Raw genomic sequence first — 25757 nt, 5'->3', positions numbered from 1 at the left:
CCCTCCTCCCAAAACGAAATCTATTTTTTTTTTAAATAAAGCTATCTGTTTCTTCATGAGTCAGTTCCATTGATTACCAGCAATTTTTAACAGACTCTGCCCATGTGGGTTTTGGAATACTTTACCGTATCCTGATTTATGCCTTTGTAAGAACACGGATTGCCAGAAAATCCATCCTGGTGGTTATCACTACCTCCCAGGGCTGTTTACATCAGGTGGAGGCCGGGGACCGAGTGCTTGTGTCGGGCTCTGTGCTGACAGCTGGGAGCCTGGAGCCTGCTTTGGATTCTGTGTCTCCCTCTCTCTCTTTCCCTCCCCTGCTCGTGCTCCGTCTCTCCAAAATGAATAAACATGAAAAACAATTTAAAAAAATGAAAAAAGCAAAAAAGATTCCTACAACTAAAGTAGGCATTTCAGGATGTAGTAACACAGAACACGACAAAATGTTTGCATAAAGTTATTCAATGATTCCGATCACAGCGGAAAGCCTAAATTGCTGGGTTTGTACCGCTGGGCCGTCTTCTTTCCTGGGATGGAGTTTTGAGTCTATGAGTGATTGACTCGTGATATTAAGAAGATTTTTTAAAAAATGAGGGGCGCCTGGGGGGCTGAGTCAGTTGAGCTTCCGAGTTCGGCTGAGGTTATGATCTCACGGCTCGTGGGTTCGAGCCCCGCGTGGGGCTCTGTGCTGACGGCTCAGAGCCTGGAACCTGCTTCACATTCTGTGTCTCCCACTCTCTCTGCCCCTCCCCCATTCAGTCTCTGTCTCTGTGTCTCTGTGTCTCTCTCTCAAAAATAAACATTAAAATTTTTTTTTAAGTAAATAAATACAATAGCAAAAGCCGACTGATACAAGTACTTCACTTTTTTGAATCTGTTTCACTCTAATGAACATACAAGAGTGGTGATCTGAAAATTATTCTCCAACTACTCAAAAACAGCAACATTTTCAATGATGAAAAAACAGACTGAGCCCGGATGGCTCAGTCGGTTAAGTGTCCGACTTTGGCTCAGGTCATGAATTCACAGATCATGGGTTTGAGCCCTGCATCGGGCTCTGTGCTGACAGCTCAGAGCCTGGAGATGCTTCAGATTCTGTGTCTCCCTCTCTCTCTGCCCCTCCCCTGCTCGCACTTTGTCTCTCTCTCTCTCTCTCTCTCTCTCTCTCCCTCAAAAATAAACATTAAAAAATATTTTTTACAAAGTTAAATACAGAAGCACTTCTGGGTGGCTCAGTCTGTTAAGCATCTGACTTTAGGTCAGCTCATGATCTCACAGTCCGTGAGTTCAGGCCCCACATCGGGCTCTGTGCTGACAGCCCGGAGCCTGGAGATGCCTCAGATTCTGTGTCTCCCTCTCTCTCTGCCCCTCCCCTGCTCGCACTTTGTCTCTCTCTCTCTCTCTCTCTCTCTCTCTCTCTCTCTCCCTCAAAAATAAACATTAAAAAATATTTTTTACAAAGTTAAATACAGAAGCACTTCTGGGTGGCTCAGTCTGTTAAGCATCTGACTTTAGGTCAGCTCATGATCTCACAGTCCGTGAGTTCAGGCCCCACATCGGGCTCTGTGCTGACAGCCCGGAGCCTGGAGATGCCTCAGATTCTGTGTCTCCCTCTCTCTCTGCCCCTCCCCTGCTCGCACTTTGTCTCTCTCTCTCTCTCTCTCTCTCTCTCTCTCTCCCTCAAAAATAAACATTAAAAAATATTTTTTACAAAGTTAAATACAGAAGCACTTCTGGGTGGCTCAGTCTGTTAAGCATCTGACTTTAGGTCAGCTCATGATCTCACAGTCCGTGAGTTCAGGCCCCACATCGGGCTCTGTGCTGACAGCCCGGAGCCTGGAGATGCTTCAGATTCTGTGTCTCCCTCTCTCTCTGACCCTCCCCTGCTCGCACTTTGTCTCTCTCTCTCTCAAAAATAAACATTAAAAAATATTTTTTACAAAGTTAAATACAGGAGGGCTTCTGGGTGGCTCAGTCTGTTAAGCATGTGACTTTAGCTCAGCTCATGATCTCACAGTCCGTGAGTTCAGGCCGCGCATCGGGCTCTGTGCTGGCAGCTCGGAGCCCAGAGCCTGCTTCACATTCTGTGTCTCCCTCTCTGTCTCTGCTCCCACCCTGCTCGACCTCTGTCTCTCTCCGTCTCTCTCAAAACCAAATAAACATTAAGAGAAGATGAAAACAAAGCGAGCCTCGGTTTTGGTTTCCCCACGTGTGACCCGAGCCTCCCGTGGGTTCCCCGACAAGCACTTCTGGGCCCTACCGATGGGCCCATCGCGGCCCGCGCTTACTGGTGTGGCCGCCGAGCGGAAGGTGGTTCGTGCACGACGGTCACCGTGAGGGTCGCTGGGACGCGCTGGCCGCCCGCGGGGCTGGGGTGCAGCGGCTCCCGCGACGCTGAGCGCGAGCCCCGCGCCCTCCCGCGCCCTCCCGCGCCGACCGCCGGTCTCGAGCCCCCCGCTCGGCCCCCCGCGGGCGCGCACCTGCCGTGCAGGTCGCGCATGCGCAGCTCGCCCACGTAATGCGTGGCGGACGAGACGGTCACCACCCTGGCGGTGCGGCCGGGACGTCCGGCCTCCTTCAGGGAGCCCAGCAGGAGGTTGGTGAGGACGAAGTGGCCCAGGTAGTTCAGCCCGAAGTGCTCCTCAAATCCGTCTCTGGTGCTCCTCTGCGGGACCATCATCACGCCGGCTGCAAGAAAGGGGGTTCCGGGATGGGTTACGACGGGGGGACGGGGGGCGCTGTGGCACGCGCGGGCTGCAGGGACGCGGACACAAGCCCGGGCCTGCAGTGGGAACGATGCCACGAGGGGCAGACGGGCCCGTGCTCGGCAAGACTCGTAAGAGACAGGCGTGCGCAAGACGCTGAGAATGAGCCGAGTCAGCAACAGGTGCTCCCGACCAGCCCGGGAAGTTCATTCTTCCGGAGACAAGGGCCGTCGGCGCAAACAAGGACCCCCTTTCCCAAGGAGCTTCCTGGCCAGGCTGGAAGCGGGCAGGGCCCACAGCCTGCTCCCCGAGCCCCTTCAGCGACAGCACCCACCCCACCCCCCACCATGCACAGGGCACCCACAAATCCACTCGCTCCTCAGGGTGCCCTGTGCAAAACACATTCCTGGGGCGCCCGGGAGCTCAGTCGGTGAAGCGTCCGACTTCGGCTCAGGTCACGATCTCGTGGTTCATGAGTTCAACCCCTGCATCAGGCTCTGCGCTGACAGCTCGGAGCCTGGAGCCTGCATCTGCTTCTGTGTCTCCCTCTCGCTCTGCCCCTCCCCTGCTCGCGCTCTGTCTCTCTCTCAAAAAAAATAAAATGAAACGTTAAAAAAAGAAATTAAAAAAAAAAAAAGAAACACATTCCTAAAAGCAAGTTCTCTGCTTGCTACCTGCGTTCTCCCCCAGGTCCCAACACCCGCACGCCCGTCAGGGCAACGCTCGGCTGAGTCCCAGTCCCTGAATCTTCTCCACGGATACCACGGCTTCCAGGTGTGCAGGAACCACGCCCGGGCCACATGGCTCCAGGTCCTGGAGGGCCAGCTTGCTAGGGACCCGGATGCGTGTGTGTGCGGGCGTGTTTTACGGGCATGCCATTCTGCGTGTGTTTCTCCAGGTGTTGGAGACACAGTTGCATATGGGCATGCATTTGCACACACTTGCACACGTCACACACACACACACACGGATACACACGGGTCTTACACGTGCAACAAACGGCGTATCCCGACAGGCACTAAAACTCAGCAAAGGAAACGTTCGCAAAGGACACTGAGCATCTGCTCCTACAAGCGGATGCAAAGCCTGGCATTTTGGGAAAACATTAACGCCTCCCCAGCAGTGCCGTTGTCTTGACTGTTCTGTTGAGGGTGATGAAGTCAGATGAGCAGACCTCCGTCCGGGCTGGGAGGGTCATGAACTCCTGGTCGGGGGAGCCTCGCTCGCCACGCACCCCGGCTTGCACGAGGCTGGTGGGGAGGGAAGTCAAGGCGGCCGTGAAGCAAGGCTGCGCATGTTGACTTTGGAGCCTCTAGCATGGGGGTGGCTGGTAACACAGCAGTAGCCACTGGCATCGCAGGGCAGGCCAAAGTTTTCAATTCCTGGGACATCAGTTCATGGCAACATTATCAATTCCTGGGACATCACTGCATGCCAAAGTTATCAATTCCTGGGATATTAGTGCATGACAAAATTATCAATTCCTGGGACATCACTGCATGCCAAAGTTTTCAATTCCTGGGACATCAGTTAATCCCCAAATTATCAATTCTGGGACATCACTGCATGCCAAAATTATCAATTCCTGCGACATCGGTTAATCCCAAAATGATCAATTCCTGGGACACCAGTTCATCCCAAAATTATCCATTCCCGGGACATCAGTTCATCCCAAAATGATCAATTCCTGGGACATCACTGCATGCCGAAATTATCAATTCCTGGGATATTAGTGTATGCCAAAATTATCAATTCTGGGACATCACTGCATGCCAAAGTTTTTAATTCCCGGGACATCAGTTCATCCCAAAATTATCAATTCTGGGACATCACTGCATGCCCAAATTATCAATTTCTGGGACATCAGTTAATCCCAAAATGATCAATTCCTGGGACATCACTGCATGCCAAAATTATCAATTCCTGGGACATCAGTTCATCCCAAAATTACCAATTCCTGGGACACCAGTTCATCCCAAAATGATCAATTCCTGGGACATCACTTCATCCCAAAATTATCAATTCTTGGCACATCGGTGCATGTCCGCAATCACTTCCTGGAACATTACTGTATGCATAAATGGTCAGTTCCTGGAAAATCCCTGCATCGTGCATTATCAATCCCGCATCAGAGAGCCCCACATCTGAGAACACCAACCACAGCCTTCCAAGTATCTGAATTCATTGGAAAGTACCCCGCATAGAGGGATACGGGCATCAGCAGGGCATGTGGGTCTCAACAGGGATTGTTCGGAATTTGGGGGTGTTGACCTGGGTGAAGTCCTAGGGCTACGACCTGCTTAGTTAAGGACAACCTGTTATAAGACAAACGGCTCAGGGAGGTTATGGCCCTCCTCGTGACGGCCTTGGAGACCCTGGACGTTGGTAGCAGAGACGACCGGGAGGGACTCTGGGCAGGTGCACGGACTTTGGGTTCCCCCCACCCCGGGGCCACAGTGCTGGACTCATCAGTCTCAGCCTTTGCGGGGGCGCATGCGGTCCGCTATTCGGGCACACGTGCTGAAGGACAAACACAGCCTCGTCTCCCAAAGGCTGAACGTATCCTACTCATTGAGTTTCCATGGTGGGCAATGGGGTGATAACGTCCCCAAGGAAATGTGGGGTAACTGTGGAGCCGGGGCGAGGATATGCCAACTTGGATCTCTGTTCGATTCGAGTTCTGCCGTCAGATCCCAGCGCAAACTCACCGACCCAGACTCTGAGGATCGGACGATAATGATGCTCTGGGCAAAGAAGTTCACGGCTAGTCTGGAAATCCTACCCGGTTATCGGAGCGAGTCCCGGGGTAAACAGCCTCGTTGGGGAAAGCGTGCTTTCGCAAGAGAGGCGAGGACGCCGAGGCCGCGAACACATTTGGCCAGCGCCTGGAAATGTCCAATCCATCCTGGGGCTCGCAGAAGCGCGGTGGCGGGGGGGGTGCCTACACCCCGGAGGCTGTGCGCGAAGCCGTGTGGGGTCCCCTGTGCATTCCTAACGAGAATCTCCTCCTTCATGCATATTCTAATGGAAAATATGCTGGAGACCTCCCCACAGCACAGCTTGGGCCATCTCAGATGCTAACACTTACGGCATGTCTCCTACGTGCCCAGGGAGAAATGTTTTTTAATGTCTGTTTTTGAGATTGAGTGGGGGAGGAGCAGAGAGAGAGGGAGACAGAATCCGAAGCAGGTTCCAGACTCGAGCTGTCCACACAGAGCCCGACGCGGGGCTCGAACCCACAAACCGCGATATCGCCACCCGAGTCGAAGTCGGATGTTCAGCCGACCGAGCCCCCCAGACGCCCCTCCTTTTAGGAATTGTTGACGTTGGGAAATGCATCCATCAGAGATACGGTAAGGAGTCCTATGAGGAGATGGGAGAAAGGATAAATAAAATTTTGATGGGAATAAACTATGAATGCTGAGCCGTCTCCGCAGATGTACTATTGATCTTTCTTGTGTGAGATAAATCGTCAGCATGGGTCCCGAGCCTCCAGAAAGAGGCAGTCTGGGTCTATTTTCATCCCGGCAGCAAACGCAAACACAATTTCCCGCCTGAAGTACTTAACATTTGCAGCATCTCGATCGCTCCGATGTGGAAGAATTTAAGATAAAGTTAACAAAACAAAACAAAACAAAACAACAGAGGAGTGCCTGGACAACAGTCAGTTAAGTGTCTGATTCTTGATCTCAGCTCAGGTCTTGATCTCAAGGTTGTGAGTTCAAGACCTGCATTGGGCTCCGTGCTGGGCATAAAGCCTATTTCAAAAAAAATTTTTTAAAAGAAAAGAAAGGCAGAAATTGTAGCTTCCCTCGGCCCCTGGGAGGGCCCTTCATGGAACACAGCTGGGGCTGGTTCCAGGAGGCAGGTGGTCGCATAATAGGACGTGGGTCCTCTGAGCCCACATCCTTGGAAACAGCTCGGGGGTAAGACGCACTGCCCCAGAGGAGGGTCCTGGGTGAAAGGTTTTGGGATATTCTGCAGACCCTCTAGGACCCTAAGGAAGCCATGGCCAGGGTCCTGCTGGGAGAAGCCCCGAGTTGGAAAACGTGTGTGCACCTGTTGGCCCCGGGGCCCCCCCAAACCCTCGTAAATAATCCCCCCTCACAATTCACATGACACCCGGCTCGGCTGAATGCGCGTGCCCACAGACCACGGCACGAGGCCCATGGGAAACGCCCTCCCTCCCTGCAAGTCAAGGCCAGTCTGAGCCGAGCCCCCATCCTGGGTCCCCGGATGCCGCTCCTGGAGCCAGAGACGTTCTGCACAGGTCACAGGTGGGATGCGGGCTTTCCTGTCGTGCAACGACTGTGCTGTCATCGAGGACGGGGGTCTCCTACGGTGACGCGTCTGGCACAATAATGACTCTCCAGCGACTGAGTCCTCTGCTAGAGAACGGATTGCACGAGGTCAGGACTTGCACACCACTCGGCCCTTCCTGCCGGGGAAGCACCAAGCTCCTGGGAGGTGGCTGCGGGGAGCTGAGGGACGACCCCGCCCAGACACGTCCATGATGGGATCCCCATGTGGTGGACAGACCCACGTCCCCAGACACGTCCACGACCCGATCCCCACGTGGCGGACAGACTGACGTCCCCAGACACGTCCACGACCCGATCCCCACATGGCGGACGGACTCACGTCCCCAGACAGTCCCCGACCCGATCCCCACGTGGCGGACAGACTCACGTCCCCAGACACGTCCACGACCCAATCCCCATGTGGCGGATGGACTCACGTCCCCAGACACGTCCCCGACCCGATCCCCACATGGCAGACGGACTCACGTCCCCAGACACATCCCCGACCCGATCCCCATTTGGCGGACGGACTCATGTCCCCAGACACGTCCACATCATGATCTCCACGTGGTGGATGGACTGACATCCCCAGACACGTCCCCAACCCGATCCCCATGTGGCGGACGGACTCATGTCCCCAGAGACGTCCACATCATGATCTCCACGTGGCGGACGGACTCACGTCCCCAGACACGTCCACGACCCGATCCCCACGTGGCGGACGGACTGACGTCCCTAGACACGTCCCTGACCCGATCCCCACGTGACGGACGGACTGACATCCCCAGAGATGTCCACGACCCGATCCCCACGTGGCGGACGGACTGACGTCCCTAGACACGTCCCTGACCCGATCCCCACGTGGTGGACAGACTGACGTCCCCAGACACGTCCACGACCCGATCCCCACGTGGCGGACGTACTGATGTCCCTAGACACGTCCCTGACCCGATCCCCACGTGGTGGACGGACTGACATCCCCAGAGACGTCCACATCATGATCTCCACATGGTGGATGGACTGACGTCCCCAGACACGTCCACGACCCGATCCCCACGTGGGGGAGAGACTCACGTCCCCAGAAACATTCCCGACCCGATCCCCACGTGACGGACGGACTGACGTCCCCAGACACGTCCCCGACCCGATCCCCACGTGGTGGACAGACTGACGTCCCCAGACACGTCCACGACCCGATCCCCATGTTGGGGAGAGACTCACGTCCCCAGAAACGACCCCGACCCGATCCCCATGTGGTGGACGGACTGACGTCCCCAGACACGTCCCCGACCCGATCCCCACATGGTGGACAGACTCACGTCCCCAGACACGTTCCACGACCCGATCCCTACGTGGTGGACAGACTCACATCCCCAGACACATCTCCCCGACCCGATCCCCATGTGGTGGACAGACTGACGTCCCCAGAGATGTCCATGACCCCATTCCCATGTGGTGGACAGACTGACGTCCCCAGACACGTCCCCGAATGGATCCCCACGTGGCGGACACACTCACGTCCCCAGAGATGTTCACATGATGATCTCCACATGGCGGACAGACTCACGTCCCCAACATGTCCCCAACCCGATCCCCACGTGGCGGACAGACTGACGTCCCCAGACACATCCCCGACCCGATCCCCACGTGGCGGACAGACTCACGTCCCCAGACACGTCCCCGACCCGATCCCCATGTGGTGGACAGACTCACGTCCCCAGACACATCCCTGACCCGACCCCACATTTGGGACAGACTGATGTCCCTATAGACATTCATATCCTGACTTCTCTGAGCCTGTGAATATGTGCCCTTACGTGGATAAAGGGACTTTGCAGATGGGGGTGGTTCAGATCCCTGAGATGGGGGTGGTCCTGTATGGCCCCAGTGGTGCAAGGTCTCCACAAGTGTCTTCCCAGGAGGGAGGCAGGAGGCTCAGAGTCGGAGAGGGTGATGTATGCACAGAGCAAACATCATGGAGAGACAGAGGGAGGCCGGGGGTTACACCCTCCACCCCAATGGCTTTGAGAATGAGAGGACGCGTCACGAGCCCAGGAATGCCACCAGCCTCCAGAAGCTCGAAAAGGCAAATCAGTTCAAGAGAAATCAAGGCATGGAAGGAACACCGAGGGATTGTCCCTTGGGGCCAGTGGCGTGGGGTCAGGGATTGCACACTGGGCGCATGGCACCTGTGTGTGGCTGGGGCGTGCTGCAGCGATGGGGGGTCCCGGGCACGGAGGAAGGCATGTGCGGAGGACAAGTTTGGGCTGACGTGAAGCCAACGCATGGACGGGATTCCCTACAGACAGAAGACGGACGGGGCAAACAGAAAGCCCGTATTTCCTGTTTACAGGGAAAGGACTGATTTCTGCCAATAAACGTCAGGTGCGCCGGTGCGGGAAGCCTTGAACGGTATGGGGAAAGGTCCGTGGAGAAGAAAGAAAGATCAATACCGTTCTGAGCCTCCCAGAGAGAACCAGCAGCACTAACAACACCCACAGCGGGTTTGTTCCTGGGGGAAGGAGGCGGATGTGGCGTTAGCTATAACCGTGTGGCACCCACACATCACCGCCATATGGCCACACAACCGAATGCATTAAAGAGACGGTTGGAGTCGGATCTTCTGAGTCGCAGGCTCTCCGTCTTCCCCTTCAGGGAGTGTTTCCAATCAAACAGGTGCATCGGGCGTCCCAATGTCTCTCTGTAGCCTGTCCTGCCCACGAATGCCGTTCACACCATGGAAGACGGTGAAACGCGGTAAGACAAAAAGAACACACAGACAGCAGATGCATCCTGGGAGCCGGGTTACCACATGGGTGAGGGTGGCACAGCCTCAGGACGTGGATTTACCCTCTCCACTCCGTCCACATGACGCCCACATCGTCAGCCATGTGATTCCTTACCACGGTCCCTTCCATGCCAAATGACTTTGGAGAACAGAGTCACTTACGTCTCTGTCGGTGGATAAATTCGCCTCGATGATCCAGGTGGGCTCTTGAACCACAAGACTCCCAGAGTGACATTCTCCCTGCCATCCAACAGATGACTAGTGTTTTTGAAAAATTTTTTCTAATTAACAAAATTGCTCTGAGAAGGAGAACACGTCCAGGGGACGGGCAGGGAGAGAGGGACTGAAAGAACCCCAAGCGGGTTCCCTGATGTCAACGCACAGCCCCGCAAGGGGCCCTAACTCATAACCGTGAGCTCATGACGTGAGCCGAAATCAAGACTTGTAGCAGCAGTTTCCACAATAGCCCAATTATGGAAAGAGCCTAAATGTCCAACAAGCGACGCATGGATAAAGAAGTTGTCGTTTATAAATTCAATGGAATGCTACTTGGCAATGAGAAAGAATGGAATCTTGCCATTTGCAGCAACGTGGATGGAACTGGACGAGATTATGCTACGTGAAATAAGTCAGTCAGAGAAAGACGGATATCGTATGTTTTCACTCATAGGTGGATCTTGAGAAACTTAACAGAAGACCATGGGGGGGGAGAAGGGGGAAAAAAGTTATAGAGGGGGAAGGAGGCAAACCATAAGAGACTCTTAAATACTGAGAACAAACTGAGGGTTGATGGAGGGTGGGGGAGAGGGGAAAGTGGGTGATGGGCACTGAGGATGGCACCTGTTGGGATGAGCACTGGGTGTGTTGTATGGAAGCCAATCTGACAATAAATTATATTAAAAAAAAGAGTTGGCAGCTTGACCAACTGAGCCACCCAGGCTCCCCCACCCCCACAGCAGATGAATAGTTTAGCAAATGTTTTATACATTTTGGAAAGAAGGTACAGTAGTTGTAGCTCAATGGCTTACGGTCATTGTTTTTGCCGTGTTAATACTATCATTTATCTCCTCTACAGTCGACCAGTTGGCCTCCAAGTCTAAAAGCGAGCTGGGATGTTCTTCCGGTATGTGTGTGTTTCTGATAGTTTTGGTGCTCTATGTGGATTCAGTTTGGACACGTGAATGGCGCTGCCTCCTCACCGTGGAGGGTTTGGATGAATCTGTAGGACATCTGTCAAGGGTAGTGTGGGAAGACAGGAATGGCTCAGGCACCATGCTGAGAAACCCAGACGTGGCCACGGTGCTCTTAAGAGCGGGGCTGAAAGGAGGGGTCCAGGTCAAGGCTAGTTTGTGTTGAAGACGGACAGGTGGGCGGGTAGAAGGCAGGGTAAGGGGACACACAGACCCTGTGTGTCTGTGTGATGAATGTTGGCTTCGGGGAAGAAGTCAAGAGACAGCTGTGCATGGAGCCTACATACTGATGACGCCCCCTGGGGACACGCTCGATATTTAATAAGGGAACGTGTGAACACGCCCCCCTCTTACACGTTCATAACACACCTTACTTAGCCCATGTGGGCCAACCAAAATATCGACCCCACACACCGTATCATCAGGCTTACCATCACTGCAAATTGATTATGCCAATGACGACAGCCAAATGCGTCAACGAGGCAAAGCGTCATGACAACACCACGTATATTCATGAATTTCCACGCAAGTCCTTCCTTCCCAAAGGACTTCTCTTGCGGGATGGCCAGTGTGCACGTCTGTGTCAGAGTTAACATCTGCATTTCACCAGGACTCACCGTTATTGACCAGGACATGGAGAGGGATTTTCTTCTTCTTGAACTTCTGGACGAATTGCCTGATGGACGTCAGGGAAGCCAGATCACAGCATAAAAACTCCACTGCAAAAGGAAAGAGATGGGGGATTATCTTCCGACCTACTCCAGGAGCTCAGATGGTTTTTAAATAGGTTCGATTCCATCCCACCTGCGGAGGGACACTGGGTTTTAAAGACGAAGGTGGGATTCAGGGATCATAGCCTAGGAAGACCCTCCATGCCTCATGCCCTTGACGATCCCCCATCGTTGCGTGTAGAGGCACCTGTGACTTGCTTATAAATCAACAAAATAAGGCATTTCCTTAGGGAAGCAGGGGAGAGAGTCTTCCACTGGTCTCGAAGAACTCAGCCGCCATGTTGAGAGGGGCCATGGGGCAAGATGCTTCTGGCAGCTTCCGGGGACTGACAGCAGCCTCTGGCCAACAGCCAGCAGGAAAGCCAGAGCCCTGGACCTACAAACTCAAGGAACTACCAACAACCCCATGAGCTTAGAGGACATCCTGAGCTCCAGAGGGGCACGCAGCCCTTTGGAGCTGACGTCACTTTGTTGGGTCATCGTGCGGCATGATGGTCCTTGGACGGCGACATCGCTGTGGGTCTCCGGGACCGGTTCCTGGGAACGTGCTTGCTCGGACGCGTGTGGTTGCAAGAAGACAGAACACAGGGAAGCATGGCTCCCGCCAGCTACAAGCACTAGCAAATGGGAGTAGGGGTGGGGTGGGCATGCTTCTGGATCAAAGCCCTTCCAGGGGAGGTCTACACACGGGTGCCACCCTGGGAACCGTTTGTTACCGGGTCAGCCATAAGGCACACCGCGACACCGACAACAGCATTTAGAAAACTAAATCATTGAGAGTCATTTTACGTGTGCTGAATCCAATGATTTCTAAAAAGGCAACCTTGGAAGTTACCATTTTGCCTGGTTTTAACTTTTATCTTTCTAGTAATTCACGTCTGTCCTATCTACATCGCTATGAACCCGTGACAGCTTTGGGAAAAGGGAGTTTTGCCACAGACGGTTCAGAAGTGCTGTTCTAGAACACAGCGCCATCTGGCTAGGCATTCCTGACACACCGTTCTAATTTTCCGCTAACATATTCACGAGGATATATTTTTTTTAAAGGGGGAAGCCCCTACTGCTTCCGATAACGGGAACCGACAATAACAGGGTTGGTAGACAGACACGCTCAGCTTCCAGAAGCAGAGCAACGGTACGAATCTTGGCAAAGTCGGAAGATGCTTCCTCCCCATTCCCGGGAGAAGAGGGTTCCTAACCAGCGGCAAACGTGAGCGCCCCCTTTCTGCTGCGAGAACGTTGCCTCGTGAGGTGCCCCAAGGATCGAGTGGGGGATCATGGGGACTGCCACTGTGCAGAGAACATGAGCCCCCAAATCAAACCCCCACAGCTGCAGAGGGCAGGGCAGTCCCTGCGGACCAGAAGTCTCCACAGGGCCGATCCCTGATGGTGACAACGTGCCAGGCAATTTGCAGGGCGTGGGCTTCTGGAAGAGGAGAAGCCCCAGGGATGAGCTCGGGCAAGATCGGGGAATCACATTGCTGGACGCTGAGCTGGTACGTTCACCTAAAATGTGCATCCTCTGCCCCCGCCCTCCGCAAGGTGCACTGGGAGATGGGGCGGGGGTCATTGATCCAGCAGGGCTCGGGGATGGGAGAAGGAGACACAGGTGGCATCTTCCATTTTGCCTGGAACGCCATCAGTGATGCCTTCCATTTCTTTCTTTATATTTATTTATTTTGAGGGAGAGAGAGGGGGAGCGTGAGTGGGGAAGGGGCAGAGAGAGGGAGAGGGACGTGGGACTCCATGACACCCACTGTGAGATCATGACCTGAGCTGAAATTGAGTCAGATGCTTAAGCAACTGAGCCACCCAGGCGCCCCCGACACATTCCATTTCTGTTTGGGTAATGAGAGACGTGGAAGTTGCCACGTCTCCAGACTCTTCACTGTACCCCCGGGCACAAGAAGTAGCCTGTGTGCCCAAACAGATGACGAGAAAATACGAGGTATACCAGTCGTCCACGTCGGCAAAACGGAAGATCCAGAAAAGCCCTGGAAGGAGGCGTGAGCCTTTAGCTGGCGCTGGTCCTGATTCAAAACCAATATGGTGGCCTCCCACCGGGGCGGGGGGGGCGGGGTGGAGAAAAGAGGTGAATTCTTGAATTCTTCTATACACTGATGATGGTTTTGAAAAGTGAGGATTGGGAATAAAAAGGCCAAACATTATCAAACCGACAATCAAACACAAGCCCCATTCCTACAAGGTAGGGTTGACTCAAGACCAAAGTATCAACGGGGCCAAGGGCAGCCTTAGCTGTGGACCCCATGCTCAATCAAACACAAGCCCCATCCCTACAAGGTAGGGTTGACTCAAGACCAAAGTATCAATGGGGCCAAGAGCAGCATTAGCTGTGGACCCCATGCTCAACCAAACACAAGCCCCATCCCTACAAGGTAGGGATAACTCAAGACCAAAGTATCAACGGGGTTAAGGGCAGCCTTAGCTGTGGACCCCATGCTCAAACAGTGCAAAGCCACGTTAGTGCTGTGGCATTTGTGGCCGCGTTTTCTCCAGAAAAGCCCAGCATCGAGCTGTATCTCTCAAGAAGTCTCATACGCGCCAGGAAAACGGCCAGAATCCCAGTTGTTACGGGAGGCTTACGGGTCCGTCTTTGAGTATTTGACAGATGGACAGACAAGACGGGAAATAAGGACGCAGAGAAGGCTCTGAATAACGCACTTGACAGGGCTAAAAAAACGCAGATTTAGTAGGAGGGATGAGTCTCTCGTCATGGGGACGATTTGAGAATGAGGAGTTCGTACTCATCTCTGTTAATATGTTAAATGGGTAACAACAAGATGAAAATTTCCGGGAAATGAGCACTTTTCCCAGAAAATACTGGTTATTAAGATCCAATCAAGGAAGATGGGAGCAATCAGAGCGACCATATGAGAGCAACAGAAACGCTACAGGAGATCGAGTCGGGCACAGGGGAAGGCTGGTGACGGTGTCGAGGCAGATTCTTCCCTGCCTCAAAGGACGACGCCTTTACTGACGGACTCCGGACGCGGGCAGAGGGCTCAGTGGATTCGTTTGATGATGTGTGCGTTGTTTCGATTCGGGAACCTGAAGAGTTGGAGCCAGAAGGGGAGGGGACAAAAAGCCACAAAGCGCTTGACCCCACCGGTACCATCTACCCCCTCCCCAGGGCTGTTAGCCCTCGGGAGCGGATCGGGGTGACTTGAGGACCACCACACCCCCAAAAAGGCGGACAGGCATTGGTGGCGGGGAACGGGCTTCACTAGTGAGACTCGAGAGCTCGGACCCTGTCCCAACAGCAAACGCAGTGCCCGGGGCGGCCGGGGACCGGAAACCCCGGGGGGTGGGGGAGCAGGAGGCAGGGCGGGAGAGAGTCAGGGAGAGACAGACCCAGAGACAGGGAGAGATAGCACCGAGAGACAGGGAGAGACAGACACAGAGACAGGGAGAGATAGCACCGAGAGACAGGGAGAGACAGACACAGAGACAGGGAGAGGTAGCACTGAGAGACAGTCAGGGAGAGATGGACACAGAGACAGGGAGAGATAGCACCGAGAGACAGTCAGGGAGAGATACACACAGAGACAAGGAGAGATAGAACCGAGAGATAGGGAGAGACAGACCCAGAGACAGGGAGAGATAGCACTGAGAGACAGTCAGGGAGAGATGGACACAGAGACAGGGAGAGATAGCACCGAGAGACAGTCAGGGAGAGATACACACAGAGACAAGGAGAGATAGAACCGAGAGATAGGGAGAGACAGACCCAGAGACAGGGAGAGATAGCACCGAGAGACAGTCAGGGAGAGATACACACAGAGACAAGGAGAGATAGAACCGAGAGATAGGGAGAGACAGACCCAGAGACAGGGAGAGATAGCACCGAGAGACAGTCAGGGAGAGATGGACACAGAGACAGGGAGAGATAGCACCGAGAGACAGTCAGGGAGAGATACACACAGAGACAAGGAGAGATAGAACCGAGAGATAGGGAGAGACAGACCCAGAGACAGGGAGAGATAGCACCGAGAGACAGTCAGGGAGAGATACACACAGAGACAAGGAGAGATAGAACCGAGAGATAGGGAGAGACAGACACAGAGACAGGGAGAGATAGCACCGAGAGACAGTCAGGGAGAGATGGACCCAGAGACAGGGAGAGATAGCACCGAGAGCCAGTCAGGGAGAGATACACACAGAGACAAGGAGAGATAGAACCGAGAGATAGGGAGAGACAGACCCAGAGACAGGGAGAGATAGCACCGAGAGACAGTCAGGGAGAGACAGACACAGAGACAGGGAGAGATAGCACCAAGAGACAGGGAGAGACAGACACAGAGACAGGGAGAGATAGCACCGAGAGACAGTCAGGGAGAGACACACACATAAAGGGGCACTGAAAGAGAGACAGACACAGAGACAGACAAAAACAGGGAGACGGTCAGAGCGAGGCAGAGAGCGATAGACAAAGATACAGGGACATAGGGAGATAGCACCAGAGAGACCATCAGGAGAGACAGACAGAGACAGAGACAGACACAGAGATCAACAGAGACAAAGAGACAGACAGAGAAAGAGATAGCCAGAGAGAGGAGCTCCCTGGCACACGGGAGAAAAGTGCGTGAAGACAGGATCATGTGTATTTCCGTATTTCCTTATTTCCAGGCAGGGTGCAGGGAGGGGGGTCCCCCTCGAAAAGCAGGCTGGTTGGGCCTCAGACGTCCGTCTGGAATGGGGCCCGTGCCTCAGACGCCCGTCCCGAAGGCTTCGACCCCGTGAGGCCATGGGGTCCTACGTGGCCTCTTCAGGCGGCAGCTGGGACCATACGTGCCTGCCCAGGGCTCAGCCGCCTCTCCAGACTCACTCCCCGGCTCAGGGATGCTGGTGTTCACTGCCCAGCCTTCCTATTCAAGGTGCCCTTTCTGTCCACAAAGCCGTCTTCCGGGTCGAATGTCCTCCGAGAACCAGCTGGGCTGGTCCTTCTCCAGTGGCCTCCTGTGAGAGTCCGCCCTGCAGAGCAAAACTGAGCGATACTGTGCTTTTCTTCCTCTGGACACGCCCGGCCCGCCCGGCCAGCACTGCAAGGCCCTACAAATTGGACACTGAGCCGCTCAGGCACAAACTGCAGTCAGCCAGCACCCCGTAAGAAAGGCAACAAGGACATAAGTCCTGAGTTCTCGTGAGCATTGCTGTCAAAGTGCGCGCAGAAAGGGGAACGCTCATGCCCTGTTGCTGGGAATGCAGACTGCTGCAGTCAGTGAGCACAACGGTATTGAGGGCCCTCAAACAGTGAAAAGCAGAAGGGCCCTGTGATCCAGCAATGCCACCGCGGGCTACACCTCCAACGGGAGTGAGAGCAGGATGAATGGATACAGGACAGGTGGTCCCTCCACAGGACGCAGCACGGCTCAGCCTTAAAACAGAAGGGGACCCTGCCATTTGTCACAGCGCGGACAGACCATGATGCTCAGGGAGACAAGCCAGGCAGAGAAACACAAAAACTGCATGATGTCACTTGTATGTGGAACCCAAAGAAGGAGGGGCGTCTGGGTGGCTCAGCTGGTTGAGCTTTCTTTCGACTGTTGACTTCGGCTCAAGTCATGATCCCGGGGTTGTGGGATCAAGCCCCGCAGTGGGCTCCTTCCGTGCTGAGTGGGGAGCCTGTTTGGGATTCTCTGTCTCTCCCTCTCTCTCTCCCTCTGCTCCTCCCCTACTTGTACTCTCTGTCTGTCAGGAATGACAGGAGAGGAGAGGGGAGGGGAGGGGAGAAAAAGGAGAAGAGGAGAGAAGAGAAAGGAAAAGCAAAGGAAAAGAAAAAACAAAAGAAAAGAGAAAACAAAAGACAAGAAAAAACAAAAGACAAGAGAAGAAAAAAGAAGTCACAGCCCCCAAAACAGAAGGGCAGATGCCAGGGGTTGTAGGAATGAGGAAGAAGCAGATGTTGGTCAAAGGACATGACGTTCCAGCTGGACATTCCCAGGCTCGAACGTACGGCTCAGTGATTACAGTTGACAGGGCTGAATGATACCCTTGAATTGACCGAGGGGGGATGTTCAGGGCGCGCACTGCACAGAGTGGCAGCCGTGTGCCACGAAGGACACGTGCATCGAATCGACTGTGGCGATCGCTTCAAAACGTGCACGTGTGTTAAATTCTCACGCCGGACGCCTTTCAAAAAATCACGCCGGACGACCTCAAAGGCACGCGCACCTCCCTCCACGCCTCAGTCACAAAGGAAATCCCGTTGGGCGGCCCACAATACCCGCGTCTGTCCGTCAACATCTCAGCCGTAAACACAATTTCAGAAGCTCCAGGGAATTGCTGGTTGGCCAGAAACTGGGGGCAGACGGGACCTCGATGAACGCCCTCGGGTGCCCATGGGGCCGGCACGCAGAGTGGCGATGTGACGGGTCGGCCGGAGGTGCTCACGGGGCAGGTAGAAACAGGAAAGCGCCACCCACAGGGGATCCAGAATGAGTAGTCGTAGGCAGGCAGGTTTTCAGGAGGGGAAGGGGATTGCGCTCAGGCTTCCCCTGGACCAGCTCAGGTCGGCGCCCGGTGAGGAGGGAGGGCGGTTACCTGGGTGTAGACAGGAGCTGAACGGCTTGAGCCCAGAGAGCACACATGCACATCGCTGTCCGGGACCCTCCTCCCTGTGGCCGGGGTGACCCTGCGAGCAGCCGTCCGCACGAGATCGCCGGCTGCTGTGTCACCGGCTGGAAACAACGGCTGCTCGTCGCGTCCCAGGTCCTCAGAGGGGACGTCTGGGTGGAGGCGAGCTGGGCCCTCAGCGCGGGGCCTCGCGAGGCCGAAACCGGGTGGGGTGGGGCTGGGGTCTCCGCTGCAGCTTCACATCCTGTCCCAGCCTTCTTCAGGGCCTGTGACATTCAGCCCTTGCACGTGGCAGGGGTTCCTTGCACTAGGACGGACGTCCTCTTTCCTTCCTCCCTCCCTGCTTCCTTCCTCCCTCCTTCCTTCCTTCCCTCCCTCCTTCCTTCCTTCCTCCCTCCCTCCTCCCTCCATCCCTCATTCCTTCCTCCCTTCCTCCCTCCTTCCTTCCTTCCTCCTTCCTTCCTCCCTCCCTCCTTCCTTCCTTCCTCCTTCCTTCCTCCCTCCCTCCTTCCTTCCTTCCTTCCTCCTTCCTTCCTCCCTCCCTCATTCCTTCCTCCTCCCTCCCTCCCTCCTTCCTTCCTTCCTTCCTTCCTCCCTCCTTCCTCCCTCCCTCCTTCCTTCCTTCTTCTCCTCATTCCTTCTCTTAAACAAGCTCCCCAAAACACCCAGACTCTGAAAATCTCTAAATGAGCTGATTACCATATTAACCAAGTTTTCAGACATAGGCGATGTCATGAAATGCTCTAAATAACTCAGGATTGCACAACTTCTTTGGGTGCCGTGGGGTACTCCAGAATTCACCACCTCCATAAATACCACCCTGGTTTCTCATGGTTCCAGTTTTTGACATTCGCCAGGCTTCTTTCGCAAAAACAGAAGCAGAGGATCCTTTCTGTAGCAGGTCTGAGTTTTTTGTTTCGTCTTATTTTGCTTCTTGCTTTGGGCTCGACTCTGCACATGCCACGCACAGAAGGCAGCCACGGAGGCACCTGGTGCTCGGTGTTGACTTTATGAATATTTCATGAGCGAGGCTGTGTTGAGTGAGCACTGCCTGCGGATTCATTGTCCCTGGGGCGCCTATGCATCCATCCCGTCAAGTGGAGGATGGAACCATTGTATCATCTGCCCCTCGTGGAAGTGACCGCGCTTCTCATCCTGAGCCCAGCGCTCCCCGTGGCATCTGTCACCAGCCCCCCCGGGGGCCTGACGATCCGATCTGGAATGAGACGCCAGCATCTGCGAGGTAATGACCGCCATTCTCCTGGGCGCCACACCGATTTTCCGCATCATTTGCCTCCCGTGCTCGTCAAGAACACATTGAGATGTGACAGAACCTGTTTAAAAACGCTCTTCAACCTTCCCGCAGAGCAGGGACCAGCAAGAGAAACCGGATTCCGTGCACATCGCTCGAAGGAGGAGACATGCCCGCCGACCGCTGTCTGGACAAGGAGATCGTGCCCTGCGCTGAAGTCGGATGTTGAACCCACCAAGCCACCGAGGTGTCCCATGAAGTTTATTTATTTATTTATTTTTTAATTTTTTTTCAACGTTTATTTATTTTGGGGACAGAGAGAGACAGAGCATGAACGGGGGAGGGGCAGAGAGAGAGGGAGACACAGAATCGGAAACAGGCTCCAGGCTCCGAGTCATCAGCCCAGAGCCCGACGCGGGGCTCCAACTCCCGGACTGCAAGATCGTGACCTGGCTGAAGTCGGACGCTTAACTGACTGCGCCACCCAGGCGCCCCTGTTTATTTTTGAGAGAGACAGAGACAGAATGTGAGCGGGTTAGGGGCAAACAGAGAGGGAGACACAGAATCCGAATGAGGATACAGGCTCCGAGCCGTCAGCACAGAGCCCGACGCGGGGCTCGAACCCGCGAACCGCGAGATCATGACCTGACCCAAAGTTGGTCCATTAACCAACGGAGCCACCCAGGAGCCCCGTAAAATCCAGTTTTATTTTTGTAGTGAGGTATAACTGACACCCACAATTATGTGAGTTTCAGGTGTACATCATTGTTATTTTTTTATTAAAAATTTGTTTAATGTTTATTTTTTGCAGAGAGAGAGAGACAGAGCATGAGCAGGGGAAGGGCAGAGAGAGAGGGAGACACAGAATCCGAAGGAGGATCCAGGCTCCCAGCTGTCAGCACAGAGCCCGACGCGGGGCTTAAGCCCACAAACCGTGAGATCATGACCTGAGCCCAAGTCGGAAGCTTAACCAACTGAGCCCCCCAGGTGCTCCAGAACCCTTTTAAATGTAGAGTCACAGATATCTGCAAAACCAAAGGCTGTCTATATTATTACATATTATACATAACTTATATATGTTATATTTATGTGTATTTGTATAGCATGTTCATTATGCTATTATGTTATAGATAATATATGTTATGTATCATATAAACGTATGAAATAAATAGTATATAAATAAAATAAATACCTACGATACATGTATAATAATATAGTATTATATAATGCATATTACATAGCATAAGATATGTTACATATTATTATATTTTATGTCATGTTTTTATATATAACACAGGTATAGAGAGTCAATAGTATACAAATGGAGGTCATCTTTGTGCTTTTAGAAACATTTCAAATAGCAGAGAAAAAGACGACAAAACCTGTCAATGCATTAAAACAAGTCCACCATCTGCCTCAAATGAACCGTTAGTTGGAGACGCCAGGGTAATGAACCCTGCAAAGCGATCTCACCTCCAGCCACCGGCCTGGAATGACGCACATTTCGAAAGATGGACAGACGGCTGGACACAGAGCGACAGACGCACACACACGGAGGGGGGAAGGGCATTGTCTCCTTTCTTAGTCTCAGACCCAAACAGCCAGCTGCGCGCACTACCCTTAAAAAATATTACCCATTAACAGAGAAAGAGACTCCCGATGAACGTTTCAGAAATTAACGTCGACTGAGTCCTTATTTCGTGAGACTCTGCCAGTGTTGTTAAGGTGCAGAATTAAAATGTTTGCGTTTGTCATAATATTTGACTCCATCCATTCCACTCGGTTTCGTTCTCTTTTGTTCCTGAGATTGTTTTCTTCTTTCTACCTCCAGCCTATCTGAATGGCGTTTTTCTCACCAATTTAGAGATACACGAAAGGTAATGATTTCAGCAATAACGTTCTTCAGAAGAGGATGCTGTTTGGATTTCCTGTTGTACAAGTTTGCTTGGTTGCTGGTAACAGCATTGTGCACGGGGTGGTTTACATCAGACACATTTATTTCTCCTGGTTCTGGAGGCTGGGAATCTGAGATGCCGGCAGGGCTGAGGCTGGGAGTCTGAGATCCAGGCGGGGCTGAGGTTGGGGTCTGAGATCCAGGCAGGGCTGAGGCTGGGGGTCTGAGATCCAGGAGGGGCTGAGGTTGGGGTCTGAGGTCCAGGCAGGGTTGAGGCTGGGGGTCTGAGGTCCAGGAGGGGCTGAGGCTGGGGGTCTGAGATCCAGGAGGGGCCAAGGCTGGGGGTCTGAGATCCAGGCAGGGCTGAGTCTGGGAGTCTAAGATCCAGGCAGGGCTGAGGCAGGGAGTCTGAGGTCCAGGAGGGGCTGAGGTTGGGAGTCTGATATCCAGGAGGGGCTGAGGCTGGGGTTCTGAGATCCAGGCAGGACCGAGGCTGGGAGTCTGAGATCCAGGGAGGGCTGAGGCTGGGAGTCTGAGATCCAGGCAGGGCTAGAGGCTCGGAGTATGGAATCCAGGCAGGCTGAGGCTAGGAGTCCGAGATCCAGGCAGGGCTAGAGGCTCGGAGTATGAGATCCAGGCAGGCTGAGGTTGGAGGTCTGAGATCCAGGCAGGGCTGAGGGTGGGGGTCCAAGGTCCAGGCAGGGCCAAGGCTCGGGGTCTGAGGTCCAGGCAGGGCAGAGGCTGGGAGTCTGAGATCCAGGCAGGGTCGAGGGTGGGGGTCTGAGGTCCAGGCAGGGCCGAAGCTGGGAGTTGGAGTCAGGCAGGGCTAGAGGCTCGGAGTATGAGATCCAGGCAGGCTGAGGCTAGGAGTCCGAGATCCAGGCAGGGCTGAGGTTGGAGGTCTGAGATCCAGGCAGGGCTGAGGCTGGGGGTCTGAGATCCAGGCAGGTCTGAGCCTGGGAGTCTGAGATCCAGGCAGGGCTGAGGCTGGGAGTCAGAGGTCTAGGAGGGGCCCAGGCTGGGGGTCTGAGGTCCAGGCAGGTCTGAGTCTGGGAATCTGAGATCCAGGCAGAGCCGAGGCTGGGAGTCTGAGATCCAGGCAGGGCTAGAGGCTCGGAGTATGGAATCCAGGCAGGCTGAGGCTGGGAGTCTGAGGTCCAGGCAAGGCCAAGGGTGGGGGTCTAATATCCAAGCAGGGCCAAGGCTCGGGGTCTGAGGTCCAGGCAGGCCAGAGGCTGGGAGTTGGATCCAAGCAGGGCTGATCCTGTGGTCTGAGATCCAGGCAGGGCCTCTGAGATCCAGGCAGGGCCAAAGCCAGGAACCATGGCTGGTCCGGGAGTTTGAGGTCTAGGCTGGGCCGAGGCTGGGGGTCTGAGATCCAGGCAGAGCTGAGGCTGGGAGGCTGAGGTCCAGGACGGGCTGAGCTTGGGGGTCTGAGATCCAGGCAGACCCGAGGCTACGGGTCTGAGGTCCAGAAGGGACTGAGTCTTGGGGTCTGAGGTCCAGGCAGGGTTGAGGCTGGGAGTCTGAGATCCAGGAGGGGCTGAGGCTGGGGGTCTGAGGTCCAGGAGGGGCTGAGGCTGGGGGTCTGAGATCCAGGCAGGGCCCAGGGTGGGAGACTGAGATCCAGGCAGGGTTGAGTCTGGGAATCTGAGATCCAGGCAGGGCCGAGATCGTGGGTCTGAGATCCAGGCAGGGCTAGAGGCTCGGAGTATGAGATCCAGGCAGGCCGAGGCTGGGGGTCTGAGATCCAGGCATGGCTGAGGCTGCTGGTCTGAGGTCCCGGCAGGGCTGAGCATTGGACTCTGAACTCCAGGAAGGCTGAGGCTGGGAATCTGAGGTCCAGGAGGGGTGAGGCTGGGCCTCTGACCTCCAGGACGGGTGAGGCTGGGGGTCTGAGATCCAGGCAGGGCTGAGACAGGGAGTCTGAGATGCAGGCAGGGCTGAGGCTGGGTCCTCCTGAGGCCTCTCTCCTTCGCGTGCAGGCCCCAAGTTCTCCTGTGTCCTCACGTGGTCGTCTCTCTGGCTTATGTGTGTCCTAATCTCTTCTTCCTATAAGGACCCAGTTCTATGGGATCAGGGCCAACCTAAGTGACCTCAGTTTACCTTAATTTGTGCTTTTAAACCCCAATATCCCAATGCAGACCCATTCTGAGATCCTGGAGGTTAGGGGGTCCTACCCATGAATTCTGGAGACACAGTTCGACCCAGAATCCCTGTGCATGGTGAGACCCAGGCTGGCTGTGCTGAATGACCCTCACCTTTGGGCTCTTCCATCCCTGTGGTGGAAGGTTAGTCATCCTTGAGCAGCGTGAGCATGTGTGGGCAGGGTGACTAGGGAAGCCGGTGGCCTCCAAAAAGGTGGTGCTTCCCGGACCCCCACAGGCCACCAACATGGCTTTGTGAACACGTTGATGGCACTGCTAAGGAAACACGGTCGCCCTCCCTCGCCCGCACAAAGTATTTTCCCAATTCCAGACGGAGAATTTAGCCCCCCACAGTTCAGTTGGGCACTGGTGGGTGTAACAGTTTTCCAAGAGGACAGGAGGGGGCAGGAATTCTCTGGGTGTTTCCCCAAAATGGTTCCTGTCTCCCTCCCACTGCAAGAGGGAGGAATTCCAACATTCACCATGAGAACCAGATGGGGCTTGTGAACAGGGCAGCCCCCTCCCTCCACCGGGACCAGACTGGGTCCCAGGGACTGCACATCCTCAAGCTTGTCCACACTCAGACTCCAGAAGGTCGTCCATTGTCCTGCAAGCGTTCCCAGCCGTGCCTAAGAGGTTCCTCATCTCAGTCACTGGAGACACGTAAATTTGAACAGGGTAGAATGGCCATCAGAAGACTGTGCCCCAACCTGATGCAAGAAGACGCCACAGAGGGTCCCAAATGCACATAAGCACATCCAGACACATGTCCCCTGAAGGATGCGCTCTGTCTCCAGGGGGCAGAAGAGCCCCATCACTCACTGTCTTGGGAGCGTGACTGCCTCCGTCCTATTCCACGTCCCATGCACTTGTTGGTTGGGCAACTCCCAGTAGGTCCCTCAATCCCTTCGAGCCATGGGGTTGTCTCCGTGTGTTGGGGCTGCCGTGACAAAGTACCACAAAGCACACGGCTTGCAGATGAGAAGGCTGGAGGCCCAGGATGAGGCTGCGTGGGTGGCTGGAGTCCAGAGAGAGCGGTTGTCTTGGCTCGTCCATGGCCGCCATCTTGTTTTGTCCTCCAATGGCGGAGAGAGAGAGAAATAGCTCTCTGGTGTCCTCTCCTATAAAGACTCCAATCCCATCATGGGGATTCCATCATCTTATGACCTCGGGAAACCCTAGTTACTTCCCAAGGGCCCATCTCCTAACACCAACACATTTGGAGTTAGGCTTCCACATGTGAGTTTTGGAGGGACAAACATTGACTCTCCCAGGCAGAGCGCAGTAACACCTTCCTTTTTTTAGGGCTCACGTGCACTGTGAATATACCACCGAATGCCGACCAAGAACTCAGGGCAGCGTCGTCAATGTAGCTCAGCGCCCCGAAGTGTGAGCCGCGACGCGAAACCTCATTGTCATCACCCGGAAGTCCCTTTGGCAATCCCAGCGTGGGAGTGCTGGAATCAGTCCAAGTACCTACTGTCGTCAGCATTTCCACCGCTGGGTCACCAGCCTAGGCTTCGGTGTGTGCAGTTTCCGGCCACGTCGTGTCCACATCGGGTCTCGTGTCTGCTCCGCCGGGTCCAGCTGACACAGCACGGAAGCTATCGAGTGTGTTTTTAAACCTCTGTGCTCCCAAGCTGCAGGGCTAAGTAATGCTGTGGGTACCAAGCGCTCGAAAGTGCTGACCATCGGCTTCTTGCCTTTCTGGGTCACGGATCTCTCCAGCCGGACGCCATATGCAGACTCGCCGTGGGTTGCTTCTCGCGTTCATCCTATTTATCTTTAGCATCTGCTTCTGTACAAGTTTCTAATTTAAAGCTAATGATGATCCGTGATGGGTCCTCACCGTGACAGACGCTGACTCTGTAAGTACCGCCCGCCACATCCAGCCACGGGGTTGACGTTCAGGTGTATGTGAGGAAAAAAACCCAACAGCCAGAATCCACGTTTGGATGGGTTTATGGGTGAACAAATCATATCGAGATGGATTTTCAGGCTCCCCATCTTTAGATGGTGTCATGAGGGACCGCCCACGGATGCTGTGTCCCCAAGGAGCGCTCTGTTTCCATGACCTCCGGGTGGTGACTGCAGAGTGTGAGTCATCTGAAAGGTGGCAATCTGCAAGGTGGAGGAGGACTTCCATTCAGGGATA

The 25757-nt window shown here is 54.4% G+C and overlaps 1 protein-coding gene across 1 annotated transcript in view; it reads right to left on the bottom strand.

The window, feature by feature from the left end:
- DHRSX (dehydrogenase/reductase X-linked) overlaps positions 1-25757 on the bottom strand; it is a 138515-nt gene that overhangs the window by 21223 nt on the left and 91535 nt on the right. Inside the window, exons 4-5 of the mRNA XM_047847393.1 lie at positions 11602-11703; positions 2481-2688 (exon numbers count right to left, since the gene is read on the bottom strand). Of these exons, the coding sequence (XP_047703349.1) occupies positions 2481-2688; positions 11602-11703 (310 nt within the window). The remainder of the gene's footprint in view (positions 1-2480; positions 2689-11601; positions 11704-25757) is intronic.

This window comes from Prionailurus viverrinus, unplaced genomic scaffold (assembly GCF_022837055.1).
Source record: "Prionailurus viverrinus isolate Anna unplaced genomic scaffold, UM_Priviv_1.0 scaffold_48, whole genome shotgun sequence".
NCBI classification, from domain to species: Eukaryota; Metazoa; Chordata; class Mammalia; order Carnivora; family Felidae; genus Prionailurus; species Prionailurus viverrinus.
The sequence above is the reverse complement of the archived record's forward strand: the minus strand, read 5'-3'. Positions and strand labels throughout refer to the sequence as shown.